The sequence below is a fragment of the Cetorhinus maximus genome, chromosome 30 (genome assembly GCF_964194155.1).
Source record: "Cetorhinus maximus chromosome 30, sCetMax3.hap1.1, whole genome shotgun sequence".
Lineage (NCBI taxonomy): Eukaryota > Metazoa > Chordata > Chondrichthyes > Lamniformes > Cetorhinidae > Cetorhinus > Cetorhinus maximus.
In genome coordinates, this window is record NC_135908.1 from 16,930,887 (window position 1) to 16,952,676 (window position 21,790).

General features: G+C 42.1%; 1 protein-coding gene across 1 annotated transcript in view; it reads right to left on the reverse strand.

Moving 5' to 3' along the window:
* tbc1d2b (TBC1 domain family, member 2B) overlaps positions 1 to 21,253 on the reverse strand; it is a 110,254-nt gene extending 89,001 nt beyond the window's left edge. Inside the window, exons 1-2 of the mRNA XM_078532517.1 lie at positions 21,123 to 21,253; positions 6,435 to 6,585 (exon numbers count right to left, since the gene is read on the reverse strand). Of these exons, the coding sequence (XP_078388643.1) occupies positions 6,435 to 6,585; positions 21,123 to 21,131 (160 nt within the window). The 5' untranslated portion in view covers positions 21,132 to 21,253. The remainder of the gene's footprint in view (positions 1 to 6,434; positions 6,586 to 21,122) is intronic.
* Between the last annotated feature and the right edge of the window lie 537 nt (positions 21,254 to 21,790).

Genomic DNA, 21,790 nt, shown 5'->3' on the forward strand with positions numbered 1-21,790 from the left:
AGCAGAGAGATTTGTGTGCACAAGTACAGAAATCACCGAAGCTGAAGGGTAGTGGAAACCTGGAACTCTCTCCCTCAAGACAACATTGAGGCTGGGGAACCTAATAAAAATGTCAAAAGTGGATTGATAAAAGTTGTTAGAACTGATATACAGATCCGTCATGATTTAATTGTATGGTGTAACAGGCTTGAGGTTAAATGGCCTCCTCCTATTCCTATTCCAGTCATCACATTCACTGAAATATTTTGTGAATCTTTGAGAAAAAAAAGCTGCTAAATAAATGCAAACCTATATATTATCTGTTTACTATCTTTTAAATCTTGTCTGGTGATGGATTAGAAACACTGTTTATGGCATCATGAGATTGCACAATAGCCCTAGTTTCTCGCAAACAGCTTCAGAGTTGACCCTTTTTCCATTTTATAAATCATTTTCGCATTACGAGCAGAGTGTTAACCTGCTGATTAAGGGACTGAATGATCCTAAATAACTATACTTTTGGTCAGTGCAGTAGTTATTACACTATCACACTGTATTACTCCTCTAGATAACTTCTCCAGCTCCAAAGACTCATACGGACTTGAAACGTTAACTTTGTTTCCCTTTCCAAAATGCTGCCAGACCTGCTCAGTTTTCCAGTGCTTCCTGTTTTTATTTCATCACTCCTCTGGGACCTGGCTTCAAATCTGCAGACTGTTGGACTCTTAAGTTTCCCTTCATCTCATGGCCCCAACAATTCTTTGCGAATGGAATATGTACAGCAGTCATTTCAGCTCTTAGTGGAAACAGGAATACAATACAAAAATTAAACGGTATTGTATTGAGAACAGCAATACTGCAAGTTAGTGAGCAGTTCCACTTGAAAGTGTCAATTCTATACACTTAATTTTATATCATATTCACTTCTAATATAAGAGCTGGCCTTTAATCCCAGAAAAGCAGGCACAGAGGGCAGGATTTTCCCGTTGGCGAGAGGGGGGTGGGGCCCGTTCACCGACACGTAAAATGACGCAGGATGACATCGGGCAGAACTCCCGACGTCATCCCGCCCCATTTAAATTTTCAGGTCAGCAGGGGTGCAGCAAAATCAGCTGTGCGCCCGCCGACCTGTCAATGGCCAATTGAGGCCATTGACAGAGTCATTAAAGTAATTAATGGACCTGCCCGTCCAACCTTAAGGTTGGCGGGCAGGCCAGGAGCCCTGGCAGGCATTGGAAAAAGCATGAAACCTCATCCATGGGCAGGAGGGGGTTTCATGTACGTTTTTAAAAATTTAATAAAAGTTTCTTTAAAAATTATGGATATGTCAGGGAATTTTTTTTCCTATTTTTAATATTTTTGACAGTAGAGGCGATCTCCTTGAGCAGCACTTAGCCTCAGGGAGTTGAGTACGCTCTTTCGTGTGCATATGGGGGGAAAATCCTGCCCAGAACCTAAGATATTAAGCTGAAGATGCAGGTATTAATTTAGCTGTAATTAAGTTATAGGTATATCTGTTAGAAACAAAAATGCAGCAATTTCAGCTTGTCAAAAGTAAATAAATGTATCTCAGCCAAAGCTGAACAGTTTTTAAAAAACTGAAAGTGGGGAATTCCACAATTCTGCAAAATCCCCAGAAAAAGCTGTAAAGCAGTAAATCAGCTCTAACAAAGTCCAGTGTGCATTTCTCTGATCCAGATCCAGTAGCAGTAACATGGTTTAGAAGACTTGATATAACGATAAACAGTTGGGGACTGGGAATGGGTAAAGAAGAGTGTGAAGAGGTAGGAAGAGTTGCTCTGATCATTTGGCCAAGTACTGGCGTTAAACTCCAAGGGGAAGGCTGCTCAACTCACTTGCTCCTTTTCCCTCCAGCTATGCCACCCTCTCCGCCGGTTCTCCCCCACTCCCCACAACCCATCTAAATGCCCTCTAACGATTCCAGAGTTTTGCCTCTACGAGTTTACTGGAAGGCCATTCTCCAAGTATTAAATCAATTTACATAAAATGCTTCCAATTGGCAACCCCAAACTAGCCCATCAGTTTGCACCCATGTCCTTGTCCTGCAGTTGTGTTTAACTAAGAATAAAAGTCCTGTATTTTCTAGCCTACCCTCGTAACAAAGGCTCAAAAATCTTCTATTTATAAAAAAGACATGTTCAGGCACTTTACATAAAGAAGTATTATTTGGTAGACACAATCCAACTGCCTTCAGGTTGAACTAAATTTCTATCCAAAATGTATTAATGTCACACAGTGAGAATCATATAAAAGTGGTACATTCGTAATGGAAACTTTGAGGAATGCATACATATATATAAGTAAGTGTGTGGGGGGTACCGGGTAGTGATTGATATTACTGGGTCCAAAGTAGCAAAAGACTTTATTCATGAGCATTTTTATCCAAACAAGGAAGCACACCCAATTAATTTGAAGAGATATTTGAGATGGGTTCAAGGGATTTACTGACTTGATGAATCTACTTTGTTTTGACATCACTAGCCTACCTATCCAACCATTTAGCTATTAGATTCACCCCTAAAAAACTCTGTCCTCTGGAAATGTTAATTTTTTTTAAAATTAGTAATAAACAATCTTGGCTGGATGAGTGCAGCTCCAAACAACACTCAAGAAGCTCAACACCTTCCAGGACAAAGCAGCTCGCTTGATTGGCACCCCATCCACCACCTTACACATTAACTCCCTCTACCACTGACCTACAATGGTAGCAGTGTGAACCATCTACAAGATGCATAGCAGCAACTCAACAAGGCTCTGTCGATAGCACCTCTGCCAACATATTGGACTGACAGATCCCTTCCAAATTATTTTTCCAATATTTAAACTTGGCTAGTTGAAAAAGCCAAAGAAAGATTTTTTTTCTCCATTCAAACACAACAGATCACCCAGCAGGGCAGTCAGCGTTGAGCTTTCTTCATTAATTAATTTAATTGTTGGATGCTGCATGTATGTATACTGCCAGTTATGTGACTTGTAGTTCATTACAAATAGGCAAGTCCAAACTCTTAGGAGAAATTGAGAACAAAACAGAAGCCAGATCACCTGATATTTTCAGTGAATCAGCCTCTGGCTGCAGTTACAAGCAGGAGGGAAGCATTCATCAAAATGAGTAGCAATGGAGATTGGTGACACCACATTAAGATAATTGGTTACTCTGTGCTAGTGAGACAATTAGATGAATTTACTACCAACTTGCCAGCTGTGAAGTGCTCAATATACACAAAGCTTCTTTACTGTACGTCATTTCATCGTAAAACTCTGAACTATAATCATTTTAAAATGTAATTAAGCATAGACATGTTCCAAAAGGGTTACAGATTATTTGGGCCCATAGCAATTCAGTATCCTGTTCACTGAAGCATCATTGTTATCAGTAGTTTTACAGCACAGGCAGTGGCCAGACAACAAATATTGACAAAACTGATTCATTCCATTGAGCATTTTACCTAACCAAGTATAGAAAGGAAAACCTTTCAGGAATGTGCTGCCTACACTGGAATACTGAGAGATAATGATCCCACTTTCTTTCCTTGCTTTCATCAATGCTTGATTTGAGGGGAGAAACTCACTTTATGGACAGATGACTTGTATTTATATAGTGCCTTTCACATCCACAGGACTCCCTAAAGCACTTTACAGCAAATGAAGTACTTTTGAAGACTAATTGCTGTTGTAATGCAGGAAACACAGCAGCCAAATTGCACACAGCAAGCTCCCACAAAAAGCAATATGATAACAGCCAGGTAATTTTTTTCGTGATACTGATCAAGGGATAAAAATTGGCCAGGACACAGGGGATAAACCCCTGGCTCTTTTTTGAAATCATAACGGGAGATCTTTGACATACCGAGAGGGCAGACAGGGGCCTTGGTTTAACACCTCCGACAGTGCAGGACTTCCTAATTGCTGCAGTGAAGCACCGAGCTTTGATTTTTGTGCTTATGGTCTGGAGTGGGACTTGAACCCACAACATTCTGACTCAGAGGCAAGACTGTTACCAATTCAGGCGGTGCCACATGCCCCTGTTACAGCTGTAAACCTTTCATAGATGAGAAGCGCTTGTCCGATGTGGGCTAAGAGCAGATTTCAGCTAAATCTTTGGGACTCCGTTGTTTTAAAAGTGGAAAAAGGAAACTAGATAAGGGTCCAAAAACTGGCTTTCGGAATGGCATCTGCCTCCTAAAGGCAGAATTGTACTATAATAGAATTCCACGTCAGCACTCCTAACTAGGCATTCCTGCAGGAAGAGGCCAAGAAAGGGAAGAATGGAAAGGTGCATTTTTAACCAAGAAAAGGCCAATTGTGGTCTCTCAGCTACACTAATTTCCCCCACTGTGTACAAAAAAATCTATTAAGAATAATTGTAGAATTGACATTTTGTTTTCATAACGTAATGGAATTTGTTTTTAAAAATTGGGGAGGTGAAAAGGGAACACAAATGAAAATTCATAGTTCCCTTAAAATGATAAATAACTAGATCTAATCACACACAACCAGCTCTAATCAACCAGCCCACTGGAGACCATTTGTAGGCTCATTATGCAGTACAGGAAACACTCAGCTTTTAAGTAGGCCAAGAAACCTGATTTTATCTTAGAAAAAATGCTGGCACAATTTACCTTCCAGTTCCTCTTTACAATCTTCCTCTATTTAAATATCTTTGTGCCTATGCAACATATAAAACAACTAAGATTTTGTTCTGGCAGTGGCGACTGTACTTTCATTCACACCAACTACCCAAGTAGCTCAGCAGCTGTGCATATACAGGTCTGTAGTCTCGATAGTTTAAACTTTGATGTGAAAGAGGAACTTCTGCACAGGTTTTATCCTCTTTGTAACAGACTTAAAACCCAAGCGCAGAAGGTGCTGTACCATTGAGGCTTTGGATCCATGATTCCCCCCACAAAAAGGCTGGAATCTCAAAGTAGCTGAGTTACTGAAGGAATGTGGTATCCCATAGGGAAGGTTGTGAAGAGTCACAGAGTGGAAACCTCACAACAACTTAGCTGCCAAATTACAGTGCTGTGGGAGAAAATAACTTATTTTGCTTTTAAAAGACGTATTAGGACAGCTGAAAATTTCTCTTAAAATTTTTGGGAACCACTTTTGAACCTGCATTACACAGTATGGATTGGTTACCAGAAGTTAAAACTCACTTTCGGGAAGAATTAAATTTGTAGGTTCACTCATGGTTCTGTGTTTACCTGAACAGTTGAACCCTTCATCTCCAGTCTGATCGCAGCCGCGGACCTCAGCTTCTACAGTGGTCCTCTTGGGTTGGAAGGGGAGGGGAGAGGAAAAAAAACAGCCAGGGCTCCTCTTGCTAATCTCCACCCAGAAATTTAAGAAAGTGTATACTTGCACTGGGGACTGTACAGCAAAGGTTCACTAAATTGGTCTCTGGGATGAGGGAGTTGTCCTATGATGAGAGGCTGAGTAAATTGGGCTCATATTTAGAAGAATGAGAGGCAATCTCATTGACACCTACAAAATTCTGAAGGGGCTTGACAGGGTAGATGCTGAGAGATTGTTTCCATTGGCCGGGGAATCTAAAACACAGGGGTACAGTCTCAGGATAAGGGGCCGATCATTTAGGGCTGGGATGAGGAGAAATTACTTCACTCAAAGGGTTGGGATTCTCTACACCAGAGGGTGGAGGATGCTCCATCGTTGAATATATTTAAGGCTGGGATAGACAAATTTTTGCTCTCTCAGGGAATTAAGGGATATGGGGAGCTGGCAGGAAAATGGAGTTGAGGCTCAAGATCGGCTACGATCACATTGAATGGCAGAGTAGGCTCAACAGACCATGTGGTCTACTCCTGCTCCTGTTTCTGTGTTCTATAAATGCTTGAGTCAGGGCAACTAGGGAGATCATCGGATTTTCTCTTGCCTCCCGCTCAAAATAGCTTGTCAAAGCTCAAGGCACATAAATAAGTAAAACAAAAACAGAATTACCCGGAAAAACTCAGCAGGTCTGGCAGCATCGGTGGAGAAGAAAAGAGTCGACGTTTTGAGTCCACATGACCCTTCAACAGAACTGAAGTATAGTTAGGAGAGGGGTGAAATATAAGGTGGGGGGCGGGGGGAGAGAAGTTGAGGGTGGGGTGGTTGTAGGGACAAGCAAGCAGTGATAGGAGCAGATAATCAAAAGATGTCACAGACAAAAGGATCAAAGAGGTGTTGAAGGTGGTGATATTATCTAAGAAAAGTGCTAATTAAGAATGGATGGCAGGACACATAAATAAGTAATACTGGTTACAGTAACTGATGGTGGGTATTTTTTTGCAATTTGTTTTTACAGATCAACCTTATTTTAAAAATCCTGAATGATCTGTGTACAAAACACTTCATACTGAGCATGAGTCACTCACATTTTCTAACATAGAAACAAATAACAAATCTGTGGTCAAATTGACCTTTTCAGGACTTACCTACATCTTTAGCAACTAGACCAGTAGTTGCATCAGGGAGTGGGGGTGATACTTGATTGTCCCTTGTTCTAGCAATGTAGTTATTACTAAACTCCCACCTTTTCTGCTGCAACTGCTGTAGCCAGTATCGCATTGCTTGTGTGTTGGGGGCCTGTTACAATGAAAAACAAAGTCAAAGAATGCTTTTAAACAGATAGAATATACTTGTGCACTAAAGTCCCTCCTCCTCTATATGCTGTAGCAACTAGAAGGAGGTACAGATAAAGTCAGGCACTCTGACCCAGCCACTCTCATTGACCAAGTGGCTGGTTTAAGGTCAATATTTGCAAAGGTTCTGCATCAAGCAATCTGCCCTAGCATGGGGTGTGGTCCATGAGATTGATAAATGGCAGGAATGAGGAAAGCACCAAAAGACTCAAACCAGTCTTTCTAATATAGCAGTCAAAGCAAATTCCAGACCTGAGTGTTTTTAATATTTGTCTCAAATCAGTGTTAGATTCCATAGTTGGCCACTTTTACCTCAGATGAACACAAATATTTGATACGTTTTAGAATCTACCAGCTTTCTTGAATTATGACACAATCATAAAACATCCAGAGCGCTGAGATACAGATCAGCCACAATCTGAGTTCAACTGACTCAGAAGATCTGGGTTCAGATCCAGATACCAGACAGTCCTAAGTGGAGGCTGCAACTCTGAACCTGGCTTTACATGCAGCGGGATACTCGCATCCAGTGGGTGTGGGTGACCATCCTCATCACAGTATTGATCATGGGAGCACAGAAAACCTTACGGTCATATTGGGATAAAGACAGTTACGGCTACGGAATAAATTCACCCTGCAGCCCCGTCAGGCTGTTAATCAGCTGGTGAAATGTAATCTCCGTGAAGATACAAAGATAACAACAGACAGTGAACTTCAATTGACATCTTTAACAAACTGACAGCATAGTAATTTGATCACTTTTAAAGATGACAAACACTGCAGACATTGGCTGCTGTAATCTTTATGAAGGAAGATGTTATAAAAAATGTACAAGCTAAATAGAATATTTTAATACAGGGCTGGAATTTTACATCTCAATAGCTTAAAAGAAAATTCAACTCTTTGCGAACCAAAAATCATTAAAAATCCAATCTTATATCTTGCTGCTACCAACAGTGCTGCAAGAGAACCACTTGGAGAGCTTACATATCAAATATACTACAACAGGATGTTCATTTAGTATGAGCCTATCTGGTCAACAGAAGCCTTTATTGACATTTGCGGTTTAATGGAGTCTTTGCTGTGTGCTGTTACTTGCCTCAGATGGTGGTACTTATCCTCGAGTGAATTTTTAACACTTCAGTTCTTAGAACTATGACAAAATGTTTCACACCAGGCCTATTTGCATTTCTGGGAGTAAACAAGTGGCCATTTACAGATCCTGCACTTCAAAACAAATGTTAAATTCTAAAAGGCATCAGATATTCATCCGAGGTGAGGATCATCATGGGCTGAAAAATGCCAGGGGTCAGGAATGCACCGAGAATGTTTTTTAATTAAATAAAATGTCACTGAACGAAGTGTAATAATGGTGCCATAATAATATGAAAGTTTTACATGGCGTAACAATAGGCACTTTCCACTAGGATTCAGCGATCCCGGGTGTGATACTTTACACTATGTTCACCTGAGGTTTGAGGGGGGAAAAAACCTTAGTATAACAATTGCAGATTTTGACCTTTAAAGCGTGATGTCTGGAGAGGGCACTTTGAGTTAGACACCAGCGTCAATCCAGCTCTCTTCGGACTCATTCTCCTCAAGATCAGTCTTCTACGCCCTCAATAACTCAACTACATCTCCTCTGGTTAATGGCGGCTCTCCTAATAAACCTCTCCTGTTCAACAGGCATTGTCCCCCATCTCTATGATCACCTTGCCTTAAGAATTTCACCCTATCCCAGTATGGTCCTCTCTATCCCACTGCTCTCTAAGGGCCACGAATACATCATTATAAACCACCACTCTCCCACTACATCCTGTTCAAATACTATAGGCTGATTTACGTGCTGCCCTGGTCAGGGTCACCAATCCGGTGGGACCATCACTGCAATTGGTTATCCTTCTTTCACACATTCAGGTAGTTTAATTCCCAGGTTCCACAGCATCAGTTGCTCCCTTAAGTGTCTGAGTATCTGACTTTAATGGGAGTTAACACACAAGGCCCTGCATCTACTTTCACAACACTAACACTGTTGCATCGCCTTACGGTCTTCAACAGCACCTCCCAAACCTGCAATCTCTTATCACCTAGAAAGAATGGACAGCAGGCACACAGCTCCAAGTTTCCCTATAAGTCAGACACACTACTGACTTGGAAATATATTGCTGTTTCTTCATTGTCGTTGGGTCAAAATTGTAGAACTCTTTCCCACCAACAGCACTATGGGTGTGCCTACACCACATAGACTGCAATGGCTCACCACCGCCTCAAGAAGAATTAGGAATGGGCAATAAATGTAGGTCGAACCAGCAATGCTCATATCCAGTGAATGAGAAAAGGACTTGAACCAGTGCCTTGTGTCTTTTTTGTCCATGTATTACTTCAATCTTTCCAAAGATGGGCCAAGTTAACACCAGATGAGGGATGGCTGTGTGTGAATGGTAGCCCACAGCAGTTTTGATCACTTTGTTCAATTAATACGTTACTTGGAAATAAATTATAAGTACTAAGTGTGCTATGCTGCCCCACATCTTGTTTGATAGACAACCTCCTCTGAATCGACTCATTGAGTTCGTCTATTTTGGTGCCTCTAACTTTTTCAACAGAGAAGCTGCTCATCTAGAATGACTAATGCATCTGTAACTGATTCATTCTGTATTGTTCAGTTGAAGATCTGTCCCACACAATTAGTATGCTGTATTCATTGATCATTGAATGATGCTACCAAATTGCTTACTGTGCCGTAGTCAAAGAGAAAACAATATCAAAGCTGATTCATTTATCTTAACCGTCTACTTGTCTCAGAACACATTTAAAAAAACAGTGCAGGAATGCACCGTTCTTTTAAAACACATTTGAAATAACAAAAGAAAATTCTTGTAGATACTGCAGATCTGAAATAAAAACAGAAACTGCAGCAAAAACTCAGCAGGCCTGGCAGCATCTGTCAAGAGTGAGAAATAGAGTTAACACTGAGTCGAACACGCCTCTTCACAAAAAGTCATATTGGACTCGAAACGTTAATGCTGTTTCTCTCCACACAGATGCTGCCAGACCTACTGTGTTTTGCCAGCACTTTGTTTTTATTGAAAGCAACTCAATTTTTAAATCCTGCATGTGAAAAATAGGTCAAAGGTCTCAGACAGTGAATATCCCCCGCACTTCAATACAGTCGACCAAGTTGTTCCCTCCTTCAGCTCCTGCCCTCTGTGGAGTTGTCTTTTCACAGCTCTATCTCCAATGCAACCAGCTTATCCCCTGAAATGATTTCTCCTGCTGGATGCACACAGTCACGTCCAGCACACCTTCAAACTTGGTCTCCATCCAGTTCCCCACCACTGCTATCCCATACGCACTCCCAGTAAAGTGATGGAAGGGGTCATCAACAGTGCTAACAACCGGCACTTACGTAGCAATAACCTGCTCACTGATGCTCAGTTCGGGTTCTGCCAGGGTCACTCAGCTCCTGACCTTGGTAAAAACATGGAAAATAGAGCCAACCCCCAGAGGTGAGGAGAGAGTGACTCCTTGACATCAAGGTAGCATTTGACCGATTGTAGCATCAAGGAGCCCTAGCAAAACCGAGTCAATGGGAATCAGGGGGAAAGCTCTCTGCTGGTTGGAGTCATACCTAGCACAAAGGAAGATGGTTGTGGTTGTTGGAGATCAATCATCTCAGTCCCAGGACATCACTGCAGGAGTTCCTCAGGGTAGTGTCCTCGGCCCAACCAAATTCAGTTGCTTCATCAATGACCTTCCTTCCATCATAAGATCAGAAGTGGGGATGTTCGCTGATGATTGCACAATGTTCAGCACCATTCGTGACTCCTCAGATGCTGAAGCAGTCCATGTCCAAATGCAGCAAGAACTGGATAATATCCAGGCTTGGGTTGACAAGTGGCAAGTAACATTTACAGCACACAAGTGCCAGGCAATGACCATCTCCAACAAGAGAGAATCAAACCACAGCCCCTTGACATTCAATGGCATTATCATCACTGAATCCCCCCGCTATCAACATAGTGGCTAGAAACTATTGACTAGAAACTGGACTAGCCACATAAATACTGTGGCTACAAGAGCAGGTCAGAGGCTCTGAATCCTGTGGCGAGTAACTCACCTCCTGACTCCCCAAAGCCTGTCCACCATCTACAAGGCACAAGTCAGGAGAGTGATGGGATACTCCCCACTTGCCTGGATGAGTGCAGCTCCAACAACATTCAAGAAGCTCGACATCATCCAGTACAAAGCAGCCTGCTTGATTAGCACCCCCATCCACAAACAAACATTCACGCCCGCCCTCCACCACCGACACATAGCGGCAGCAGCGTGTACCATCTGCAAGTTGCACTGCAGGAATTCACCAAGGTTCCTTAGCACCTTCCAAACCCACAACCGCTACCATCTAGAAGGACAAAGGCAGCAATGGGCAATAAATGCAGGCCTAGCAAGCGATACCCACATCATATGAATGAATAAAAAATGAAAAGGAACATAGGAACAGGAGTAGGCGATTTGGCCCGTCAAGCCTGCTCTGCCATTCAATTTGATCACAGCTGATCACCTACCTCAATGCCACTTTCCCGCGGTATCTCCATGCCCTTTGATGTCATTGGTGGTCTCCAGAAATCTATCGATTTCTGTCTTAAACACGCTGAATGATTGTGCTTTCACAGTCCTCTGGGGTAGAGATATACAAACTGCACACACCCAGATTGATTTCACCACTTGCTCTTCACCACCACCTGATTGTTCAACAAAGATGCGGCTGAGCAACAAAATTCTCTGGTTTATCACTGGCTACACCAAAGCCCATCTGCTCAACTCCTGAGAAGCTCTGCACTCTACCCTCCAAACCCATTGCTTTTAACTTCTAATGCAGGGCGATTACAAATGTGCACAACTTCAATAATGGGTTGACACAAGGTCTCAAACCCCACACCATATCCTTAACTAAGGCCAAAGATTTTCACCTTAAAGCAGTGTGCCTGCATCCCAACCTCATCCTCAACACCATCGAAAATCTCAGCCATGCCTTTGCCCAAGTTCCAAATTCAAATTCATTCAAACTGGCTGTCTACACCCTGTCGTACACTTTCACCACGCTCATTGATCGCCATTAGCTCACGGTCTCCCTTCAATGACCGCCGCTGTTCAATAGACCAAATGAACCATACAATTTCAATATACTCCTACTCAATATCCTTTCTCAGCCTCATCCGTGGTCTTGTCCCACCCCACCTCTGCAACCTCCTCCAGTCTAACATAGGAATATGGGAATAGGAACAGAAGGTCTGCACTGGGTGCTGCGTTTGGCTGCAGTAGAGTGCTTCAATTGGAGTTTGGTGACTGAGGGAGTTTAAGGGTTAAATTATGGTTAATTCTATCTAAAGTCTAATCTTTCTTTAAATTAGCAATTAACGATAAGTTGCTCGTTAGGGTTGGAAGGAGGTGAGTTTTAGTCCAGCCTTAAAACAGGGCCCTTACAGGCTCAGCTTGCAGCTGCAGCTAGTTAATTAGATAACTGGCCTAATCAGATTTTCAGAGGCTAGGTTCAGAGAGTATAAGTAGGCTATCTTATAGTGCTGACTTTGTCTGCTCTGGAGTGCTGTGTTTGGCTGCAGTAGAGTGCTTCAGTTGGAGTTTGGTGACTGACAGAGTTTGGGGAGGAGGTGCTCCTTTCCTTTTCTAACTTTCTTCAGAAAGAAGAGCAGCTGCCTTGGTAAGTAGGACCTGGTGAGTAAATTAGAAAAGCGTAATATTTTTAAACAAGTGGATTTAACTGAGAAGCGCCAGGAATAAGGGAAGTTTATGGCCAAAATACTAAAGTAATATAAATCCAAAACAGATTAAAGTTAATGTAAGGAAAGTTAAGTTGCGACATGGCAGGGCAGCTTAGTCAAGTGGAATGCGTGTCCTGTAACATGTGTGAAGTCATGGATGCTACCAGTGTCCTAGATGACCACATGTGCAGGAAGAGTTACCAGCTGCAGAAACCTGAACTCTGGGTTTCAGAGCTTGAGCGGTGGCTGGAGTCACTGTCGTTCATCTGTGAGGCTGAGACCTACGTGGATAGCACATTGAGAGGTGATCACACTGCAGCTTAAGGGCCTGTAGACGGAGGAGGAATGGGTGACCACCAGATTTTCTGTTTTGGAAGCTGGTGAGGGCGCTGGCCCCTCAGGAGTGCAGTCAGAGCCAAGTTTGTGGCACCACACGCAGCTCGGCTGTACAGGAGGGGAAGAAGAAAAAAGGAAGAGCAATAGTGATAAGGGATTCACCGGTTAGGGGAATAGACAGGTGTTTCTGTGGCTGTAGACATGACTCCAGAGTGTTATGTTGCCTCCTTGGTGCCGGGGTCAAGGATGTCACAGAGCGGCTGCAGGACATTCTTCTGGGGGAGGGTGATCAGCCAGAGGTCGTGGTCCACATTGGTACCAATGACTTGGGTAGGAAGGGGATGTGGCCCTGCAACCTGAATTTAGGGAGCTAGGTAGAAAATTAGCAAGCAGGACCTCTAAAGTAATCATCTCTGGATTACTCCCAGTGCCATATGAAAGTGAGGTATAGAAGGATAAGGCAGATGAATGCATGGCTGGAGAGATGGTGCAGGAGGGAGAGCTTCAGATTCCTAGGACATTGGGACTGGCTCTGGGGGAGATGGCACCTGTACAAGCCGGACGGGTTGCATCTGAACAGAGCCGGGACTGAGTTCCTTGTGGGTTGTTTTTCTAGTGCTGTTGGGGAGGGCTTAAACTAACTCAGCAGAGGTGTGGGAACCAGGAGAGAATATCAAAGTAATAGCAGGGTGCACAGAATGCTGGGAGAGGCAGATTGCACTAAAGTAGAGAATAGCGTTAATAGGTGGACTCGGAGTAAGGAAGCAAGTAATGAAGTCTAAATGAGGGTTACACTACATGTATGTGAATGCATGGAGTATAGTTAATAAAATTGGGGAGTTACAGGCACAGATTGCCTTGTGGGATTATGATGTCATGGTGGTAATGGAGACCTGGCTTAAGGAAGGGCAGATCTGGGTATTAAATATTCCTGGTTACAAGGTGTTCAGAAAAGGTAGGAAAGGGGGGAAAAAAGGAAGAGGGGTGGCATTTTTGGTTAAGGAGAGTATTGCAGTACTGGAGAAAGAGGGATGTGTCAGAGGATTCGAGGACAGAATCAAGTTAGCTAGAGCTAAGGAATAAGAAGAATGCTCGGTATAATATATAAACCACCAGCTCTTCCTTTTGCATCACCAATTGTAGCAGAACTTTCGCGCTTATATTTTGCTAAGCTTCTCAACCTTGCTACAATGCTCCTTGTCAAAATCTACTGCTTCAAACACACCTCAGCCACATTCCCAAAATGTTCAAGTTCCTGCTAGTTTTCATCTTTTCTTTTTCCCTTTGACTTTGTGCAGCACTTTGGGAGGTTTAGTTGTATTAAAGATATGACAAGAATGGAAGGAGGAAGCAAAGGTCACAGGATAAAGGATGCCACAGAATTGTATCACAAAGTAAAAATGGCTTTAAAATACCAATATGAAGAATCCATGGACAACACTGAATACTGAATTCATACTTAAGGGCAAAAAAGCCAATTTGGTCATTGTGTAGATTTCAAGATGGCCAGTTCTCTCAAAAGGAAATTCACCCAACAGGAATTTATAGCCATTTATTAAAGCATTCCACCTGCAAACTATATTATTAATTGTAATTAAAATCTTTAAAATCTATCCCAGGTGTTATTTACAGTGTTTTGCAGCTTGGAAACTTGTAGCATTTAAGTAGAAAAGGGCAGGCAGGTCAGACTAGCAACTTATTCTGGCTGTGACACTATACCTCCAACAGTCCTCTTTACAGCTTTGAAATTAACAGTCAAATTCATTTAAAGGATGCAAAGGCGACTCTGGATGTTAATTTCCCTTACCACTTCTCCCCTAGTTACCAGAAAAAGTTTTGTTACACTGAATGGCAAAACAAAACAAAAAAAATTGTTGATCATTCTAAAAACAAGAACTTGTTACAGCAGAACTTGTTACAGCAGAACCTATCAAATGAATTTTAAAACAGGGGAGCTGACTGCAATATCATTTCAACTTTAGAACAACTTTACTAAATCTCCCTGGAGTAATGTGGCTTCCGAGGAATGATTTATTTAGGTTCGATTGTTGGCATATTTCAAATATTAGGTTAAAAAACATGAGAAATAGCAGGGGTAGGCCATATGGCCTCTTAAGCTTGCTTTGCCATTCAGTAAGATCATGGCTGATGTTTTACAACTATTCCCACATCCATCGATTCCCTTGATGCCCAAGAATCTATTGATCGGTCTTGAATATCCTCAACGCATGAGCGTCCACAGCTCTCTGGGCTCTTCTCTCTCTCTCTCTCTCTCTCTCTCTTTTCTCCCCCCCCCCCACCCCCCCACCAACCCACCCGCTCCGCACCCAAGGTTGCCAACCCTCCAGGATTGGCCTGGAGTCTCCAGGAGTTAAAAATCAATCTCCAGGACACTGCTGCGTGAAACCCTGGAGAAAAATCAAAGGGGCATTAAAAAATATTTTGTCATTTTCTTTAAACATTTATTTTTACCAGATATAAAAATATTGAAAATGAGAAAAGGTTGTTTGGCTGACAGTGAAGCATTGTCCAATTGAGTTTTTTTGCTTTCCAATTGGCGTGGGGAGGCAGTGTGTCACAAGGATGGATGTGTTGGCCGACTAATGGCTGGAGTGGGGGAGGAAGCCATGTGATGAAACCTCCAGAAATACATTTGATCACAGTTGGCAACCCTACTTTCCCCACCTCCTTCCCCCACACTGGACTCTCCAGCCACAGCCATATTCAAAATGGATTTCAGATTAATTCATTTCGGCAAACCCTGTTTACACAATAAGAAAGTTTTAACAGGAGAATTTATAGCAGAGGTAGCCAAAAATAAAAACACAGCATTAACTCCACCAGGGCTGTGTATATACATAACATCTCTTTACATACATATAAAAACTGTGTCACCAAACTGTGTACATGGTAAAACACTATGCTGCACAAAGCTTCCTCCTTTACTCAGTCTTCAGCAATGATGCGAGAAGCCTTACATAAAGTCTATGCTTGACTGAAACCTAAGAAACAGTTCAGGGGAGAAGAGTCTCGTGGTAGTCATGTTTATTCACTACTACAATCGTAAGAAGGTTTAGGACAGAGAGGCCCAAGCACTCAAATTGTCTTTGCTTTATTAATTCCCTGTTCATGACAAAAAGGATCGAGCATCTACAGTGAGAACAGAACAATTAAGATTTCAACTGTGGAGCCCTATTACAACTGTTCTGACAAAGGGATTACACCCAAAACCTCAAGGGACTACCCTCACCACAGATGCTGACTCGTGTGCTTCCAGCATTTTCTTTGTTTTAGGTTTCTGGCACCTGCATTTTTTTTTCCACTTTATGAAAGTCTGGTGCCTGTCAGAATAAAAACCACAAGCATTCAATAGTCTCTAATAATACCATGTGAGACATACCCACATAATAGGCACAGAGCAGTTACTGAAAATTTTGTTGATTCCATCAGTACATTTTTTCTTTTTTAAATCAGACAATGTCTAGGCAGCCTTCCAGTAACTAGCTATTCTTCTTATGGATAGGCATGCTTTTTGCAGGCTATTTAACTGTACAGGACATCACAGCTGAGCAACACCCCATCTGTAATCGATGCACAGGCATGTCCTAGCAGAGGACATCTGAAAATAACCTGGAATGAGAACATCAGTTGATTGTCGTCCTCCTCTATAATCCAGAGACAATGAAGCCAAGTGTAACACCCACTCTCACCCTCCCCCCACCCCATTAGTACCTGAACCACAGCCAGCTAACTAACCAGGCTTGCACTAGCACTTTCACAGCCTTGGTAGTTCAATATACCAACATGCTGTTCCAACTGAAGTAATGGCCAACTAGACCATGCAGATTCAACATAGCTTCGTGAAAGAGAAATCGTGTTTGACAAATTTATTAGGGTTCTTTGAGGATGTAAGAAGCCGGGTGGATAAAGGGGAACCAGTAGATGTAGTGTATTTGGATTTCCAAAAGACAGTCAATACGGTGTCACATAAAAGGTTACTACAAAAGATGTGTTGGGGGGTGATATATTTGCATGCATACAGGATGGGCAAACAGGAAACACAGTTCAGATAAACAGGTCATTTTCAACTTGGCAACAAGTGGAGTGCCACAGTGATCAGTGCAGTGTCCTCAACTACCTGTGACCTTCCAAATCCATGACCACTACCATCTAGCAAGACAAGAATAACAGATACATGGGAACATCACCACGTGGAAGTGCCCCTCCAAGCCACTCACCATCCTGACTTGGAAATATATCACTGTTCCTTCACTGTCACTAGGTCAAAATCCTGGAACTCCCTCCCAAACAGTACTGTGGGTGTACCTACACCACATGGACTGCAGCGGTTCAAGAAGGCAGTTCACCACCACCTTCTCAAGGGCAATTAGGGATGGGCAATAAATGCTGGCCTAGCCAGCGAAGCCAATATCCCTCAAATGAATTTTTAAAAATCTGTATTAATGACTTGGATAAAGGGACAGACTGTATTGTTGCCAAATTTCCTGATACATAAATAGGTAGGAAAACAAACTGAGGATACAAACAGTCTGTAAAGGAATATAGATAGGTTAAGTAAGTGGGCAAAAATTTGGCAGATGGAGTATATTGTGGAAAGATGTGAGGTTGTCCACTTTCTGTAAAAACAGAAAAGCAGACTATTTAAATGGAGAGAGGCTGCTGATGCTGTAGCATAGAGGGATCTGGATGATCTTGTACACGAATCTCAAAGTTAATATGCAGGTAGAGCAATAAATTAGGAAGGCAAATGGAATGTTGGTCTGTAATGCAAGGGGATGGAATATAAAAGTAAGGAAGTCTTACTACTGTACAGGGCATTGATGAGACTGCATTAGAGTATTGCGTACAGTTTTGGTCTCCTTACTCAAGAACAGGGTTCAAAATAAATGAGGGCAGCAGGAAAATGTGTCCCCAAAACACGTCCAGTATACACAAGAAAGTAAAGACGGGGGCAACAAATTCAACTAAGGTCACCCCTGTGCCATACATCATGGCTCCTTCAGTCTGGGAAGAATTGAGGCATAGGCATGGAAAGCGAGAAAATAACATTCAGTTTAAGTGGAAGAGCAGCATCAATGAGCACTGGAGACAGAATCTGTCAGGAGTTACCTCTCCAATCACAGATTCTGTCTTTCCCATGATAGCTGCTCCAGTTCCTTCAATCACAGGTTCCCTCCCTCCTGCTCTTGCTGATTCTACAGATACAGAATCTGTGATTGGAGAAGCGGCAAGGGTAGGAGGTGGGGAACCTGTCATTGGAGGAACTGGAACGATTATCCTAGGTGACAACCCGTTCGACTGGAAAATTCCGCATTCTTGGGGACCAGAGCCATCAGTTTGAGTTGAACTTTCAACATCCTCCAGAACTGGGATGAAGCTTAGGAGAAAAAGAAGGAAAAGGATGGAGGTGGCCAGAAAGGAGGCTAGAGGCAGGTCCAAAAGGCCCCCATGTACCGAGACCAGGAGCAGCAGCCAGCAGAGGGGTCAATCACATTTTAATTTCTTGCAGTGGTGGGTGGGGTTGGGGACTGGGGAAGCAATGAGAAATGAGAAGAAAGAACCATGCAGACTCATTTGGTCTTTAACAGTAAAAGAATTTTCATAACTTACCTAAACTACTTATGCCTGTCTGCTTTCTGTTTCATTGCAAAAATTTTAGATGAATCTGATCTTGGTTTATGATTGCAAATTGGGAATTGTATTTAGATGATGAACAAAGATTTTTCAAATGGTAGGGCGGGCAACCTTAGCTCAGTGAAGGAGTGAGTGAAGGTATGTGTTCAAGTTGGGCTTCCTGTTTCCAAGATCCATGCCATCTTGTTTTTCACATATAAGAAAAGGAAAGCAGGTAAACAGAAGCTTGTGCTTTTACTGAAGCATGATTTACATAATCCAGCAAGGTTATGTTGTTGGTAGTATGGACTTATCCTGTATTATGGGTGACGAAAGTATAATCATTTTCATAATATTTTTCTGGTTTATTGTGAAGTAGGTTTATGGGGGTATGTATAGTTGGGTCCATGTGATTTAATTACATTTGGAGTGCAAGCTTTAAATCATCAAAAGCAGTTAGGTGCTTGACATGCTAATGATTAAACATTACAAATTACAAAACAAATTAGTAAGTAATTGCAGTCTTATGTATGTGCTTAAAATCTTTTATATTTTGTTAACAATCTCTGAAGGTCTTGGTGGACTTATTACTTCTACTTTCCTTTTCTTATATGTGAAAAACAAGATGGCATGGATCCTGGAAACAGGAAGCCCAACATAAGCACATACCTTCACTCACTCCTTCACTGAGCTAATGGCATGTAAGGTGTGAAGGGAATTTGCATTTTTAGATAAATTAAGAGATTTGGATTTCAAAGGTATCTTACTCTGTTTACAACTAGCCAGATAAGCAGGGCTAAGGAGTGGTGTTTATTTTTCCCAAAGGTTCCTGACAATATTGGCAACATGAGAGTTTTTATATTATGAGGAAGATACAGTTTCAAAGATATATGGAACAATAGAATATACATATTAAAAAGACAAACATATGTAAAGGAGAATGAAATGCTGTGTGTCAGGAGGCAATGTAAGATCTAACAGAAGTGTGTGGAATAGCTTTATTGAAGCCTCCAACCATGTCTGCTATGTAATGAAACTAAAGTTGGGGAAATGCCATTTGAAATTCCACTGTCAAGTGGATATTAACTTACTGGTTCTGTTGTAAATCTAAAATCTATTTTGGACTGTTGCCTTAAAGGGGATGTAACTGGGGGGTCAGATTAATTCGGAATTTTAGGAGTTATTACAGTAGCAAGTAATTGCACTCTGTGGTATGTGCTTAAAATCTTTTATATTTTGTGAACAGAATCTCTGAAGGTCTTGGTGGACTTATTACTTCTGAATTCAGGGCACACCTCGTAATAAATACAAATTGCAAAACCATTGTGATAGCATGACCAAGTTTCCTTGTGGATTTGATCTGCCTGGCACACATCTGCCACGTATAACATACGTCAACTACATGAAAAGCTGAAACGTTGAAATGCTGATGTCAGTTTGGTGATTTTATACAAATGCATCGGTCTACCACTATCATGATGGTAATAGAAGGTGCACAAAGCAAAAGCTTTTCTGATTCGACCAAAACCTGCACAACCCACCAGCACTATGGAAACTTCAAAAGCACCTTCAAGCTCATCTTCTGAAATTAAAAGTTACTTCTACCATCTCTAATGCAATGAAAGAACCATAATTGCCTTGAAGCTGAACTGGATTGGGATGCAACAAACCAGCGACAGGAGGCTGCGAATATACTGCAAGGCCTGCCGTTATGCTTCAGCATGCACCAACTTGAAGAACGCCTGGGGAGTTGTGAATTCTGACCCTATCATCTCTGGCACAACCAACATCAACACAGCCAGAGTCTAAATTACAAGGCAGCTTATGATGCATGGAAAAGTCAAACCATTCAAAAGGAGCCATAGTCCAGAGGGTTGTGAAAATGACTGCACAAGCACTGGGGAAGATGGTCAAGCTGTTTGACATAGCTTACCATCTGGTGAAGCACAAGCTCCCGTTTACCTACTTTCTTTCTCTTGTACATTGAGAAACCACACGGTGTGGAACTTGGAGCCCCATTTGGAAACCCAACACAAGTGCATCCTTCACTCACTTCTTCGCTGAGGATATTCATCAGGGCTGCAACATTTGGGTGTAATCTGCATGCTACGTAAGCATTCTGATGGATGGCAGCACTGACAGGAGTAACAATGAGAAAGAATTGGTATACATCAACCTAGGCGACGCTATCCTACAAATGAGGTGTTTTGGAATCCAAGACATTGAGAGTGCAAAAGCAGATGAGAATCTAAACTTCTTCAACTCAATGTTCATGGAGAAAGGCATCCCAGAATGGAAGAACCTCCTGATAGGCTCTGGTTTGTTTGGGGCGGGGGCGGCAGCACTAACACCGACTTCAGCCAGAGAGATGGGACCTTCACAAGGCTGGCTGCCGAGAGATAGTGGCTAATTAGGATCCACTGTGTGGCACATTGATTAGAACTTGCTGCCAAAGATGCATACAGAGACTGCTACTTCGCCGAAGATTTCAATGGCTTCTTAACCTTATACTCATCATTCTACAGAAATCTACCCAAGCATCTTCAGAAGCAGTGAAATGGCTGACTTGCTGGAGGAAACCATCCTCAGACCAACACGGGTAGAGGGCACATGTTTGCATGATCACCAGTGACGAGCACTGTTGTTGCCCATCTAAACAACATAGGAAGGGAACAGCAGGGTGCGGTCAAGATGCTTCTAAAGCATGGGAAAAGATAAAGAAGCTCACCTTCTCCATATGACACTGTATATGGATGTTTTGGAGGAGCTATTTCAGCTCTCTCTTTAGTTCCAGAGAGACAATGTAAGTGTAATTGAGATAGTTGGCAGCGTTATCATGGCCCAAGTCCTGTGTTATATGACACAAGAATGCGATGGTGCCTTCTCCCTCACAAACAGAATTAAGAGTGGCTGGCGAGTCAATTGACAATGAGCCATTGACAATGTCATGACGATCTCACTGGAGGACCTCCTGAGGATAACAATGTGGAATCAGATGGTACAAAGCAGGTAAACAAGTGAAAAGGCCAAATGTTCAGCCATATGGTTGCATCAGCAATCCGCAACCTCATCTGAAAAAGCATCAACCTCTCGGGTTACACATTCTGCATTCGAGGTTGGGGAGGAGACTGGGGAAGAAGAAACAGAACATGATTTTGCAAAAGACATGACAGTGGAGGATGAAGAGATGTAATGATGGACAGTGAAAAAGTGATAAACACAAATGTCAGAAAACAATTTTATCTTACAAGCTGTTTGTATTTTGTACAATTGTGAACACCTTAATTTTTCATGAAGAGTAAAAGCTTTAATATTACATTTATATCAATCAAAACTGCTTTATCCACTTTCCATATGTTTTCTGATCTGGTTTTGTTTGAACTATTATTGCACAAG